Genomic DNA, 15,454 nt, shown 5'->3' with positions numbered 1-15,454 from the left:
AAATCTATTATATTAAAATCTGGTCTTTGGGGATAATTATTGAAGTTTGTGAGTGAAAATGTTTCTAAACAGGACACATCCGAAGCTTCTTTGCCCTAATGTCCAGCTGAGGACATTTACTTGTATCCACTCACACATTCACTCTGTCTCCTCAAAGCGTCCTTATTTCTGTTTCTTCATTGTTCTATTCTCTGGTCCCACATGAGCTATGCTGTTCAGTACTGCCCCCACAGGTCATCAGTGGTATTATCCTGATAAGCATCTGTAAGCTCCCTGAAATTAATCAAATTATGCAGCAATGATGAAAGACAGAAGATGGACAGAAGCCGTCGATGTGTGTCTGAAGATTTCAAATTGAGGATATTTGATTGTTAGTGGAGTGTTTCTGTTTGGGTGTATGAGGAACACGTGGTGCTTCAGCAGTCAGTGGTGGAGGTGAGCGTGCAGATTGGTAATCATATTTGAGCCGTTATAAAAAGGTTCAAAGACATTTCGTTCGTAATTGGGCGTTGGAGGTGCACTCCATTCTGAATTGAAATCGTTCTCTCTAAATACTGTACATGATGGAATGGTATCAGACCTCTGGAATTTGGATTAAAACTCAGTTCATGACTTGGTTTGGGTTCAGTGAAATCTGGGTGTTTTTAAAAGTGCAATTATGTTTAAGTGGCTTGCTTTAGGAAAATTTGGCAGTAAAGTGTAAGCAAACCAGGGTTCAGAAGATGTGCAACCTCAGCCTCAGTGTTTTACCTCGTCCTGAGCGTTGCGTGTCCTCTGAGCTATTTTTGGCGCAGAGATGAGCCCTCATACCTGTGCATAGCCGAGGTCTCCTCATTAAGGTTTGATGCACGCTGCGGGAAGCCGCTGGTCCTGACTGCTCATTGAAGCTGAGGTGCACTCAGCTGTTCCATATCTATAGCAAGTCACTGAGTGCTTCGTCAGGATGCAGACAAACCCTCTCCCAGGGGCCGACTCTTATCTGAAAGCCTGTTTATGAATTAAATCATGGAAGCGCTCAGCCCTTTGCTTCACCTGCAGCTTCCTCCAGGGACCCTTTATGGCCAATCTGAAGTATCATAATTACCTAGACAGTTAATTCAATTATCATTTATTTGGCATCTAGAAGTGGTTTATCAATATAGGTTTTAATACCATATAGTGATGACTCCGTGTACACCAGCTATTGATCTCTGCATTTACCACAAGCAAAGTTTAGACACAAGATCTGCAAGTGTTTTTATTTGTTTGGGAGAGGGTCATTTTAACCATAAAAGAAGCTCCTGGAGGAAAAACTACCTTCAGCGTGAGAAACGAACTGTGTCAGAGACTTTGAACTCGTTCAGTCTTTACTAGTTATTATGTGGGACAGATGACAAAAGAGACAAAGACAAATATCTCTTTTCTGTTCCACTTTTATCAGAACTCTCTTCTTTCCATCAAAACAAATGAAACTGTCCGGAAACTATATTTTTGCTGTGTCTAACATGACCTTTAATTGCAAATTTGGGGCACTAAATGAGCATCGCAATATAATATCTCCTAGAAAAATAGAAATGCACTCGGTTGCATTTAGCCATTTGATTGTTACTTTACTCACTTCCTATCTGCCCTTTTGCCCTCATCTCCTCTCAATTAGAGAATGCAGCTTTATTTATATAGATTTTATATTGATTGCCCTCTAAGCAGCTCATTCCACAATAAATGCTGTTGTTTGTATGTATTCAAATGAATCACACCTTCCACCCCATCCTTGTTTTGTGATCCTAGTTTTCTGTTATTTGGATGTCGGTCATATATAAAGCACACAAGCGGATACTAACCTGGATGCTTTACTGATAGTGGAATTGACCGATTCTCATGATGCCACTAGCGCTGGTACAAGCAGACAGCTCCATGAAACTGCGCGCTGTTGCAGGCGAGCAGGCTGATGAGAGGATTATCGGAGGCGTTGCTGTCGGAGGCAGCGCACACTGACTGCTTGGAGACGGGCAGCAGTTGCTTAGCAAAGAGGAGGAGAGACTGAACATTCAAGGAGCAGAAAGAGGGGAAAAAAAGGGAGGGAACCGTACGCCATGAAAGAAGCCGAGGAAACACTGAGCTGGGGAGGGGGGAAAAAAACCAAGGGAACAGCATGAATGATGAGCTGAAACCGGCGGATGAAATCAGCTGACTGCTCCCGGTGTTTCGAACAGGTTGACGCTGAGGGAGGAGGGAGGAGTGGGAGGGGGAGAGCGAGAGCTGTACCATCAGAGCTGAATGTATAATCAGCAGCTGCTGCTTCTGTCATGTGAGCAATAGCACAGGGGAGGGAGGGAAAAAAAGAGGGAGTGAGAGAGGGAGAGAGAGGGAGGCTGGAGACACCTTGTTCAGTTAGCGTAATATTCTGGCTGAAGATGGATACAACCGTGATGAGAGGCGAGTTTCTGCTGCTGTCACCTCGCCCAGGACAGACTGGCACAGGCAGGTCGTAATGTGGCAAAGCCCCGCCACTTCTCCTTCAGCCCTGCGCTACTGCCACTGTGTATTTTTAGCATTTTTAGCGGTGCTCAGGCTTGGCTACGGCTGTTCCATGTTCTCTGCTCTTTGACTCTCTTCCTCTCACAACAATGTGTCCTTTTTCTCTCGCTGGCATCTCTGTTCCGTCGCGTTTTCTGTGTCACGGCAGCCTTTTCCCCGGGAAGCGACTGATCCGGTAAGGAGACGGCACACTGGACTGCCACTCGATGTTGACATGTTGTCCTCGCCGTGTGGTTTTGCATGTCATCTCTCAGGCTGCCGCCTTCAGGTTTTTACATCATCGCCGTGCCTGATGAACGGTCAGCTCTCGCTGTGCGTGTAGAAATGGCTGATGGACGAGAGCCTACAGTACCTGTTAGATTGAGAGCCTCCAGTTGGCGCCCAGCTGGCATCTTCAGCCAAGCCTCGCCCTGTTTCCGTCTTCATGCCAGATGTCATTAGTTTGATAAAGGCCAGTGACCTCTGAACTCTCCCGTACAGTCATGCTTGGGAAGGGAGGAGCGAAGCCTTGCACTGATTACTGTTTCACACACACAGCTGCACCTAAGACTGTAATATGACTCTGGGTTGTATTCGGATCGAAGTCCTCATACCTTTACTCGTTTGTTCCTAGTCGTAAATACCTTGAGCCTCACAGGCACACTGTTAATGTAGTGGGAGAAGCTGTTGCTGTAACATTATTAAAAAAAACAATTTTTATTAGAATAGATTCCCCAAGCCCGGGCGATAATCAGGCAGGCTAAATATAGCACTTTCTCTATGAGGGATGGGCGACCTGCGTCTATCTGAGGTTATGGTCTGTCAGCCTGAGGTAGGTAAAAAGAGGCGATCAGTACCGGCATTTATGCACATTTATTTATGTCAGGTTTTTTTCTTGTTCTTCTCCTTTTTTTTTTTTTTTTTTTTTTTTTTGGGCACATTGTGTAAAATGTTGCAAGATGTTTTTATGTGTAGTAGATCTAGGTGACGGATTTCCCTCATAATGCTGAAAATCACAGCTGTTTGAAAGTGTTTTTTAGAGAAATGCTGGAGAAAAATTGCTCTACCATGAGAAAAGCTTGTGTGAATCACCATTTTTAGTCCTTTCCTACTGGAAAAAAACTGTTATCCTCTTTGGGTTATGTACTGTACTATCTTCAGCTATTATCATGAGATTTCTAAATAAGGAGCAGATGAAGACCATCGACACCCCTGAACTGCCTGAAACGCCTCCGCTCACTCATACTGCAACTTGCACTGCCCACACATGCATCCAGCAACATTTGTAATATCACGCTTGACTTCTCTGTGAGAATCTTGCGCCTCACTGTTAAATACTGCTGCAATGCTTCCTGCGCCTGTCGTAATGCTCTTCTGTTGCTCTGTCTCCAGGCCTACTCCCAGGATGCCTACCTCCGTGGCCGCAGCAGCTACAGTGGAAATGCCCGTCACATTCCTGAACCACCGCCAGTATGCTACCCCAGAGTAGACTGTAAGCCCACGGGCATGGCCCAGGCGATGGACTCGACTGGGCAGGTGTGCCGAGAGCCAGCGGCACCTCCGGACCACGGGTACCGCAAGGAGATCTCCGTTCCTCCCTCTCCTCCTCGGTCGTATCCAAAAAGCCAAACGGCGGTGTGCATGCGCAATGATGGAGTGAGGACTGTCGTGGTTCCACCAAATCCAGCCCACATGGGGCGCATTGGTCCGACGCACAGGATGGATTTCATAGATCCGGTGTTTGCTAGGGGGCGGCCCGGGTCACTGGCCCAGTATCCTCACCCTCGAAAGGCCGACGTCTATCCCAGAGGTCCAGGAATGGTTCCCTACGGAGGTCAGGTACCTCACTATCCGGGCAACCATCAAAATATTGATTGGCGTACTTATCAAACGTACAGAGAGTACATAGACAACAAAGGAATTCATTCCCACGGAAGTCGGACTATCCAGGAAAGGCTGGACAATTTGCGAGGAGTCAGTCAAACATCATTTGGTGCCCCTCATCACATTCCTAGAGGAGACTGGGGTCCAAAAGTCGTGCGACGGAGGAGCACTTCCCATGATCGCTCTTACCATGGACCCCCACCTCACTTTCAGATTGCACCACGCAGTGCCTCGCAGGACCGCATGATCAGTGCGGAGAAGATGAGCCATGCGAGGAACTGGCCCCCTCGTAGTGTGTCCCAGGATGGCCTTGTGCACAAAGCCCGGGCGCGCTCCATGGACTACGTGGACCCTGCAGAGCTGAGCCGGCCCAGCAATCAAAGAGGGGGTTATGGGAGGGCAGAACAAGGTACAAGACCCAGCAGACAGTCAATGCCAAGGCAGGCCATGCTTTACAGGCCTTCTGTGGGATATAGTGGAGGTATGAGGGGAGGTCCAAATCCTTCCCTTTACTCTAAAGGACCAGATTCCCTTCAGACTCGCTCCTCGCCCATGCTTTCCGAAAGACCGTCACGTTTTGGGAAGAGCACAAGCGCTGACCATTCATTTGCTGACCAAAGAGTTCCAGTTAAGTCTACCCAACAAAGCCAGAGCAGGATGCGGGCTGAGACCATGCAGCCCATCGAGGCATCCAGAGAACCACAGCTCGTGGTTGCACAGCGGTCGTCTTCGTGCTCTACACCCAAAGACACGCCTCAACGACCAAGCATCCTCAAGCCGCCGCCGCCACCACTTCCACAAGATGCAGAGAACCAGGTGAACGGTCGCAGCCCCACAGAATCCGGGGTCGTGATGAGGGAGAAGCCGCCCTCTGGAAAGCAACCCAGCCCCCTTCGGCAGCCCTCCTACATTCTGGCCGTAAACGACGATGGTGCCGACTCCGCGGCGGACGTGGTCGCCTGCTGGCTTCCCAATGATGCTCGTCGAGAGATCCATATACGTCGCCTTGAGGAGCAATGCCACACCTCCTGCTCCAGCAATCTGGACGAGTCACTGGACCTCATTCCATTTATCGGTAAGAGAACAAGAGGCTTTGATTTTTAAACTCGAATACTAACATCTGTGGATTAGTATTTGTCCACATAGGCTAGAAGTGTCAAAGTGTCTTTCACAGCAGCATCACCAATATCTCAGCTCGTGTCTCAGTGTTGTTCGGTCCACTACTCTCAGTAAATGATGAAGTTACATAATGTTTTCTCTAAATTTTCCACCATTTGTTGGTTTGCTGCTCAGATTGGAGCCTCTTGGAAGCTGGTTTTGGCCCACAGGCCTTATGTTTGACACCCCTGATATCACCCCTGATATGAAATGTAGTTGAACAACACACACGTGTGTGCCGCTTACAATTTTGGGTGGTTTTCAACCTCTCAAAATGAATGAAACATGTCAAAGCTGATTTTGCGTATGTCTTGCATGACAGTGTAATATGAGCTGGCACCTGTCAGTCAGCAGTCACCATGTAAGTGGGCGTAAGACTATTTTCGCTATCCTGAAGTGGATGCAGATACATCCTGATTGTGAATGTACAAATTGGCTGAAACAAGCACGAAAGTACTAACATATTACCCCAAAAAATTACCTCCCAAAAAAAAAAAAATCACATCTAGATCTTATTTTGAGACACTACAGTTGGCAGGTTCATCAGTAATCAGCCTGAAGACAGCTATTTAAAAATCCATGTTGTGCATCCCCAGCAGTCAGACTGAGACGTACGCCGCTGCAGAAGCTTGTGCGTAGTAGTAATGTGGCGCGGAGCTGAAGCTGTTTGCGCGGCATTGATGAATGGAGGGAAAACGGCATTCACGGACATCTCGAGTTTCACTGCTAATCAGATTTTTGGTGTGTGTAAATACAGCAGCAGGAAGATGCTCACAGAGAAATTAATCTCCCTGGGAAGAGGGTATTAATCAGATTTTGTGGCATTCAGAGAGGACTTGTGGCTTGTTTGACTTAACCAGGACAGACTGAAGGATGGCTTAAGCCCTTTGGAAAATATTGAATTTCTCCTCTTAATACTCTGTTTTTCTTGGACGTCCTGCCTTCAGAACTGATCATCTTAGAGTTCACCGGTCTCAAACAGATTTAGAGGCAAATTCCCTTGTTTTCTCAAAGATGGTAAAAACAGCATCTCCACGATCGCATCAAATGTTTTCAAGAGTTTCCAGAAATACCTTTTGCTGCAGTTTGTCAGGTTTACCAAACAGTGCTCATCATCAACACCTAAATCGAGATCTTCAGAGCTCAGCCTTATACTCACTTCACTGTCCACTCACATAATATATACCGTATAATTAAAGGGGGCTCTCTGTGTATTCAGTGCTCATGTAATTTCCTTTGGAGTTTAGCTATCAGATTTAAACTGAGCCTTGTTTCAGATATTGTACTTGTTTGTTTCTGCCTCCATCAGATGCATTATTTATGTTTGGGTATCTGGCAATTCATATGTCCACTTCTACAATCTTTATGACACCACATAATGGAGTAAAATGGAGTCAAGTTGCTCTGTGGCTGTGCATTATTTCACCACTGATCCTTGAGAAATCAATGTTGTTGTTTTTTTGTTTTATATTTGAACTCATGAAAAAGCAGAAATTGTAGAAGGATGAACCTGGTGTGTTGTATATATATTTTTTGTGACTAAAAACATTGTTCTAAAAAATGTGTATTTTCGTAGCAACGTGTTCAGAGCTGCTGATGCTGATGACTGCTCTTAGTTTAGAAACAAAGTTATTATCAAAATTATCAAAAAGCTTCAGTTTACACTGAGCTGTCATTTTCAATTGGAGAGCAACAACGTCCGAGATGTAAGGTTCACGGCTGTTCTGCAGACGTGTGGAGCAGCAAGTACGTTGTGAATTGGCTCCTTTTGTCATGTATGTTTAATCTGACTCCCAGATTGTTTATGATATCTAAGAAATTCAAGATTAGCAAAAAGGACTTTATGTCCACCTGCTACCCGTGTTTTCTTCTACAGTACAATGGACACATCACAAAAAGATTCACCAGCGTTCCACGTATTGTTTACATGTATAGTTTAAAAAAAAACAGTACGGTTGAACTTTGCCAGATATGGAGGGTTTTCATGGAAAATGAGCAGCATTTTTTCACTCTGTGTGTATTTCTGCTCAGCTCTACAACCACAGAATGGGGATAAATGGAGGCGAACGAATATAAGTGCAGTCAGAAGAGCAGCTGAGTTTTTGTGCGCATGATGTGTCCTGTGTTTAGCTCGAGTGTTACAAGGTTTGTTTGCCTTTGAAAAGCGAGTGAGCCTGATGAGCTTGTGCAGGTGTGATTGTCTCATGTGCACCTTTTTTTTTTTTTTTTAATTTATTCAGGCGTTTGCTTTTCTACCTCCTCGCACAGCACTGTATTGTGGGTTGAACTGAGGTAATGTAGCAGTAGGGTATGCCGTCCCTTCGCTGCTCGCAGCAGTGTGGATATTTGAGGAGGCAGGATGGTCCAGGTGCGGACAAAGCAGCCAGTGACCATGATGATGCCGCCGCCGTCATTATTCTTGGATCGGTGCCCCGGTCCAGGAGAACAGTGCTCCGATTGAGGGAACCTCTGGGTCTCCTTCAATGGGCCGTTTCAGACGCCACCAGTTCAGTGAGATCAGCATTTTATTTCACACACATATATTCTGATACCACGTCCTCTTCACATGGCCATGGCTGGGGTTTTTTCTCTGTGGTACATGTCAGTAGAGGGACATTATATTTCATGTTTTTGTGGAACCATGGTGATAAGGTCCTTCTGGCTTTAAATAATGATGAATTCAGTTTGTCTTTGAGTTTCTTTTGATTTGAACAGTTACGTTTGCTTTGACTCTTGTTACATACAGCAGTATGAAGAATGTTCATGGTTGCAGGTTTTATCTGTTTAAAAAAAACAAGAAACCTTTTTTCCTGGTTGCCCCGTTTCAAAGTTGGGTGCAGGCTGGATCTGGGACAGCTGCTTTAAATTTAGCTCCAAAAGCCCCCTTGGCTGCAGAGAGCAGCTTTATACTCTGTTTCAGGCTGAGGTGCCAGGAGTGGGCGGTTCTCCAGAGTTCAAAACTTCCTTCTCTCTCTTTATGTTTGTATTAAAAAAAAACACAAAAAAAAACAGTAAGACGCTGGGTAATGTGTGTCCACTCTCAGCTGAGCTGCAGCATGTCGGCCCCGGGACTCACAAAGAGGCTGATTTAATTTCCCCTCAATCCCGCAGATGATAGTTAATGAAATTGTGTGCGAGGTGCAGCTCAGCAGGGACAGGATATGGAGAGCAGAGCCGCATCTCTGAGCTCATGTCAGTGTTTTATTGTGCGCGCAGACGAGCCTGTCAGCCCCAGCGTTGACCGGGAGGCTGCTCCGATCCCCCCCTCCGCCGTCATATCTGTCGCTCCATCTGTAGCCACCGGGCCATCCAGTCAGGGCTCTCCCTGCCCTACGATTCGCCGGCAGCTGTCACATGACCAAGGTAAGCCTTATTCTCACGGGAAGTCACCTAGATGACGGTTTTTCTCAGTGTGATTCTTTAAGATGTTCGGATGTCTGATTTTTCTCTGTCCTTCCAGAGTCTCTTCAAAGTGCTTTGCTGGGGTCTGATTCAACCAGCAAAACAGAGCGGTCCAAGTCCTACGATGAAGGTCTGGATAACTATCAGGATGAGGCCAGAGGGTGAGTGTCCTCGCTCTCATTACTCCCCCTCATTTGTTGCTCTCGCTGACACTTTTCTGTCTCTCCTGTCACCTACAGGAGATCTTCCAGTAAGCACATGCCCGGCCTCAGAGGTCTGAAAAAGGTGAGCAGCTCCAGGATTTAAAACAACGGGGAAAGGCTTTCATGCAGCTGGTTTAGATTATCAAAAGTTCCTTTTTTTTTTTTTTTTTTTTTACACGGATTGCTTTCCAAGGCTGCTTTTTTGAACAGTGAGGAGGAGGACAAGATCTGTGTTATCTGTCTTTGGATGAAGTATTTCCCAGATTTTGGGGCCGTTCTGGTGTCCGTGTAACTGTGACATCCTCAGAGCCGAGTCCATCTGGAGATCTTTGTCGAATGTCATCGTCCACAAGCTCTCCGCTCAAGTTTCACCTCGAGTTTCGGTTAATAACACCAGACAAATGTCCTGCATCCACACTTGCAGCCACACAAGTCATCTGGAGACTCTGGATCTCGAAGGGACTCGTCATCGGACGTCTTCACTGATTCTTTCAAAGAAGGGCCGCTGAACTTCAGGCAGCTCAGTACAGATAAAAATAAGGTTTGGCTTCACACACATGCCCTGATTTATCCTGCGTGTGTGTGACCGATGTGACGTCTGATGTCTTTCGCCGCTCTCTCTCTCGTCTCGGTCTCCGCAGCGCGTCGGAGGAGGAATGAGATCATGGAAGCAGATGTACGCCGTTCTGCAAGGACACACTCTGACCCTGTACAAAGACAGGAAAGACGCGCTGTCTCAAGCCTCGATGCAGTCCGACGAGGAGCCGCTGCGCATCAGCGTCACGGCCTGCCTCATCGACATCTCCTACAGCGATACGAGGCGCAAGAACGTGCTGCGGCTCACCACCTCCAACTGCGAGTATCTGTTCCAGGCTGAAGGCCGGCTGGAGATGCTGTCCTGGATCAAAGTCATCCAGGAAAACAGCAACCCAGATGAAGAGGTGTGTTAGAAGGATTTGAAGAAACTAGAAGATTCACAGCACATAACATTTAAAACTAGAGTCTGTTTAACAGCATTGAGTCTTTCCCAAGTGAAACAGTGTTTTTATTCTAATCCAGAGCAGCCTTTTAAAGCCCTTACAGGTCAGTCTCAGTCACGGTTCAGATGTTTCACACTGTTTCCACTTAGTCGCTCTTCAAGGTCCAGGTGCAGTTGGCAGAGAAGAGTAAAATGGTAATGAATTTACAGCTGCAGTTTAAATAAATGCTGCAGATAATGTTTTTGATTTGCTTTCCGCTGGTTAAATTAACTGAGCTGAGTTATCAAACAAAGTGAAGTAGCTACATTTGTTCCTTAACTTTCTCCTCGTGTCTGAAATGCTCATTTCAAAGCTGCCAGTGGACTGCCCATCCAACAACGACGTTACCTCAGTTCTGGCTTTATATTGGTGAGATGTAGAGTAAAATTGAAGGGGGAGAGCCTTTTGTTTCCACTCCTAAATTATGGAATGAGTTACCACTGAGCCTCAGACAAGTCGTCCATTTTTAAAAGCAATCTTTATTCCTTGGCTTTTAACCAAGCTTCACACACTGCTGTGTTATTGTTGCAATTTTTCGTTGTTTTGATTTGCTGTTCACACTTTATTAGGTTTTTCTGCCCATCTATGTACAGTGCTTTGGCTCACCTGTAGTTGTTTTAAAGTGATGTGTTAATATATTTTAGTCGAGTCTTGATAGTCATTTAAATCTTCTATTTTCATCAGTATTCTCTATAAAACGACGCCATATTGCCCTCTCAATATACATTCATTTTTTTTAAGTTCCATTAGAATTAGTCAAATTCGAGTAAATATATGCCTTCTTAGTATTTTTATTTAATGAAATCTCTCTGTGCTTTTCTCAGAATGCTGCTGTAACAAGTCAAGACCTGATCAGTCGAAAGATCAGGGAATACAACATGAGGTAAGAAAGACTCGGCGTCGCCCCCTGCAGTCCATTCACAGGACTCCACCCATGTTCATGCCTGTCCCTGTCTGCCCTCGTCGATCAGTGCGCCCAGCAGCAGGTCTGAACCGTCCCCGAAAGCCTCACGTCAGTCCTACAGCATCAAACAGGCCTTCCTGGGTAAAGTGGAGGGAAAGGTGCACAGTCCACACTCGCCCAAGCCAGGAGAGGAGCGCAGGACGCCGAGAGGTGAGAAAATAATTGGTACGCAGAAGCGTTTTGCGTCAGTTGTAATCAGAGCAAACTCGGAGTTTGTTTTCCTCCTCAGATGACTCCAGTCCACCGCGGGACAGAGGCACCTTGAAAAGTGGCATCAGCCGCATGATGAGGAAGCCGTTTGAGAAGAAGGCTCCGGCCGGGATCACTTTCGGAGTCCGGCTCGATGATTGTCTGGCCGCTCAGACCAACAGGGTGCGTCACACCTGTCGTGGACGCTCCGGATCGCCATGGCGACCAGCAGCGCAGCGGAGACGTAACCAAAGCCGTTTGTCCTGTGCCGCAGTTCGTTCCGCTCATCGTGGAAGTGTGCTGCAAGGTGGTGGAGGAGCGAGGGCTGGAGTACACGGGGATCTACAGGGTCCCCGGGAAAAACGCCGACATCTCCAGCATGCAGGAGGAGCTCAACAGCAAAGGCATGAGTGACATCGACATCCAGGACGACGTGAGTGACCCTCGGCTCAGAGTCCGTCGGCACGGTAGCCGCCGCTCTAACGCCGTCTTTCACCTCTCTGCAGAAATGGAGAGACTTCAACGTCATCAGCAGTTTATTAAAATCGTTTTTCCGGAAACTTCCAGATCCACTGTTTACAAACGGTAAGATGTTTAATCAGGGCGAGATCCATCCACCGTCTACACCATGGATAAAGGCAGGTCACACACTGGACAGCAGGTTTACCAATATGAGAGTCTTTAGATGGATGTGACGGCCCGTTTACCTGAGTACAGGATGAATGATGTGGGCTGTCACACTGTAACTGGACAGATGTTCATCTTACAGTCTCTATCCTCAATGTTAAATTCACACAACATATTTCTTTCCATCTTCTTTAAACTTTGATCAGTTTTTTGAGTTTGTGAGGCGCCCTCTACTGGACGGACCGGTGTAGAGCAGAAATTATCCTTGAGGCTGATGGAATTGTTCAGTCTTGAGGAGACTGAACAGTGAGAAGCACTTTAAGCGTCCAGAAGCAGTGAGGAAAAATAATGAAGTATACGTCTATTAACATGATAAACAGCATCCAGCACATAAAGAGCAATCAGAGGATTTCATATTAACACAGCCACTGATCGGCAGAGGTAAAAGAAGCGAAAGTAAGACCTGTTCCTTCTGTGTTTGCAGAGAAATATGATGAGTTTATTGAAGCCAACAGAAGAGAAGACCCAGTGGAGCGATTAAAGGAGCTCAAGAGGCTGGTGAGCAGAACCTCCAACATAAAGAAGATGCATTTTATTACCATTTGACGCACATTTAACCCCGACGCCACGTCCCTTCGTTCAAATCCCACAGATTTATGAACTACCAGATCATCACTTCGAAACCCTGAAATTCTTCTGCGCTCACCTCAAGAGGGTTTCTGACAACTGTGAAAAGAACAAGGTGCGTCGTTAACAGGATCCCCGCCGTTACTGTTCAAATCCCGTTTCACACCACCGCCTGCGTGAGGATTAACTTATTAAACCGGGTCCGCCTTCTTCTCCGATCTGCTCAGATGGATCCACGTAACCTGGCCCTGGTTTTAGGGCCGACGCTGGTCCGGACCTCCGAGGACGACATGACCATCATGGTCAACCACATGCCGGACCAGTGCAAGATCGTGGAGAACCTCATCCAGCAGTACGACTGGTTCTTCACCGACGACGGTGACGAGGAGCCTGTGGTACGCGGGTTTACAGAGTTTTTTTTTGGTTTGCTTGTTTTTGCTCTTTCATTTAAACCAGTACACAACAAGTTATAATCATAAAGAAAAAGTGAAACACAGAGCTCAGTCTTTCTTTCCGTCTCCCCTGCAGGCCACGGCGGAGCAGGAGAGCACGGTGCAGTCTCAGCCCGTGCCCAACATCGACCACCTGCTCTCCAATATCGGGCGAACCGCCTCGGCGCCGGGCGAAGTCTCAGGTAACTTAGCAGCAGGATTCGTCCGCAGCAGCGCGGCGGTCCGTTCATGCTAGTGCAGATTACGCCAGGTGTGTAGACTGTTACTGCTAAATGAATGAGCATCATCCCTGTTTCGCAGTATTTTAGATGCTTTCAGCTAAAAAAAAAGTAAATAAGTTTTATTTGTGTTCGAGCAAGTTTTTTTTTTTCACTAATTTTTCATGAGAGATTTTAATATTGAAAAATTGTTGAAAAACACCTTGCATGTCCAAAGTTTCCTTTTTGTTTATTTATTTATTTATTTATTAATTTATTTATTTTTTAATAAAAGTCTCATTTTGTTTTGTCCTCAAGTTTTATTTCCCTTCATTTCTTTTCCTTTTCTTTGACTTTATTTTTTTTTCTTTTGCTCAGTCACTTATTTCTCTCTCCCTGTGCTTTACCTGTGTTGAGACGACGACTCCTTTTCTTTCCGTTCTTTTTCCCCCCCTCCTCCTCGTCTCGCGTTAATCCCGGCATGTTCATTCCCAAAAGAAAAAAAAAACACAAACGGCAAAGAAAGGATGGAAAGTTTTAACCCTTCTGTGTGCAGTGTGTTGTCTCTCTTCCCTTTATCCCTGTCCAGCACTCACACATTACCCAATCTTGACACAGGCCAAGTGGGCGGCGTCTATCACTCGATGGTGTCACTGATGGACTCTGTTTTGTCAGTGATGGACAGCTGGGACTGTAGGAAGAAGGACGAGTGTTGTGCCCAGTGTAGCTGCCTAGTCTGCAGAAACCCGCAGCTCTTTTAAATTTGGGCCCCAAAAGGAGGAAAAAAGATAAAAAAGAAAGAAAGAGAAGTCGATGTTTGTCATTTTTTCCTGTGGTGTGCACGTCTCATATTTCAAACCAATACCCTGAATGGAGGGGATACAGCGCCATGCTGCTGCACTCTCTCTGAAAGCCCTTTTGCTGTCTCTTGTTGTCTCTTAAGCTGATCGCAAGGACAAGTAGCATGGTACGGTCAACCTCAGGTTCTCTCCCCGGTCATGTCATGGTGTCTGAGGGTGGGGTCGTAGTGTCGGGACGCAGAAAGGCAGAAAGCCCACACATACAACCACATCCCAGACCCGCTCGTGCTCCGTGTCTCTGATGCAGGCTCTCCGGCGGCAGCGGACACGCCTTTCAGACGGCTTTTGTGCTGCGACATGTGTTGTTTTATGGTTTCAGGGGCCGCAGTTTGTGTCTTTCAGTTGGATTTTTGATGTTTGATGTCTTTTTTTCCTTTAAAAAAAAAAAAAAAAAAAAACGGCCTTTGTATTAATTTTGTGTATTTAAGTCAGTACATTGTCCCATACAAGCGTCTGCACATAACGTCCTCTCACCTCTGTCACGTCTACATCCAATACCCAACAGACCCTCATCTACACAACATGCAGCGGCGCACAGCTTGTTAGAGCAGGGAAAGACTCAGAACCACTCTGTAGTTTAAGATGTGTCCTGGAGCGCAAGTTTGGAACTACTGGACTTAAAAAAAAAAAATTGAGATTTCCATACTAGATTAGATTAAATTGTCATATTCTCCTGATGATAAGTTTTTTTTTTTTTTTTTTTTAATACAGTCTTCTCAAAGCAGTTCGACAGAGAAAAACAATTCCACTTGAGAAAACCAAGTCAACAGTGCAAAGTGAAAAATGTCCTTTTAAGAGGAAGAAACCCTGCAGAACTAGATTCGGGGGTGGAGACTTTCAATTGAAGACTTGTTAAAAAGTTATTTGGACGGCCTGATTATGGGGCGTTACAGTAGTCGAGCTTAGAAATAACAAAACCACGGATTAGTTTTTCAGCGTCACTCTGAGTCAAACATGTTCCTGGTTTTAGAGACTCAACAGGTGAAAGAAAACAAACCTGCCGGCTTGTTTAATGTGGGAGTCAAAGCAGAAGCCCGCTCATAAGTGACGCCTAACTTATAAACAAAGAACTCTTAGGAGCAGATAGACAGAATGTTCTGAAACAGCAGCAGGTGGAGCAGGATTTTATACACCAGTGTGACTAATAACTCTGTTAAATCCTTCACCATGATGCTTTTTATACTCAGCTGTGACTTACAGTCCAGAACATACAGTAGATAAAGTGTAAATACCGTCTTAAAACTCTAACCAGCATCACGGGGATTAGTGGAACCCGTTGGATCCCGGGGTGGACCCCACGGGTTTTAGAGAGACCTGTGTTTTGTTGACAGGGAACTCTAAAGTCATGTCAGAGTAGAGCGAGTCCAGCACACACT

At 46.0% G+C, this 15,454-nt stretch overlaps 1 protein-coding gene across 3 annotated transcripts in view; it reads left to right on the top strand.

Moving 5' to 3' along the window:
- arhgap21b (Rho GTPase activating protein 21b) overlaps window positions 1-15,454 on the top strand; it is a 41,626-nt gene that overhangs the window by 22,384 nt on the left and 3,788 nt on the right. For 2 of the 3 annotated variants that reach the window (XM_030114413.1, XM_030114412.1), the window contains exons 8-22: window positions 3,889-5,455; window positions 8,755-8,901; window positions 8,999-9,101; window positions 9,180-9,225; window positions 9,568-9,684; window positions 9,785-10,084; window positions 10,987-11,045; window positions 11,134-11,276; window positions 11,356-11,498; window positions 11,590-11,748; window positions 11,822-11,900; window positions 12,427-12,500; window positions 12,595-12,684; window positions 12,797-12,964; window positions 13,098-13,203. In XM_030114413.1, coding sequence (XP_029970273.1) covers window positions 3,889-5,455; window positions 8,755-8,901; window positions 8,999-9,101; window positions 9,180-9,225; window positions 9,568-9,684; window positions 9,785-10,084; window positions 10,987-11,045; window positions 11,134-11,276; window positions 11,356-11,498; window positions 11,590-11,748; window positions 11,822-11,900; window positions 12,427-12,500; window positions 12,595-12,684; window positions 12,797-12,964; window positions 13,098-13,203 — 3,301 coding nt within the window. Of the gene's footprint in view, window positions 1-2,087; window positions 2,693-3,888; window positions 5,456-8,754; window positions 8,902-8,998; window positions 9,102-9,179; window positions 9,226-9,567; window positions 9,685-9,784; window positions 10,085-10,986; window positions 11,046-11,127; window positions 11,277-11,355; window positions 11,499-11,589; window positions 11,749-11,821; window positions 11,901-12,426; window positions 12,501-12,594; window positions 12,685-12,796; window positions 12,965-13,097; window positions 13,204-15,454 lie in introns of those variants that run through there. The other variant, XM_030114414.1, reaches the window with a different exon arrangement.

The sequence above is a fragment of the Salarias fasciatus genome, chromosome 18, assembly GCF_902148845.1.
Source record: "Salarias fasciatus chromosome 18, fSalaFa1.1, whole genome shotgun sequence".
NCBI lineage: Eukaryota > Metazoa > Chordata > Actinopteri > Blenniiformes > Blenniidae > Salarias > Salarias fasciatus.
The sequence above is the reverse complement of the archived record's forward strand: the minus strand, read 5'-3'. Positions and strand labels throughout refer to the sequence as shown.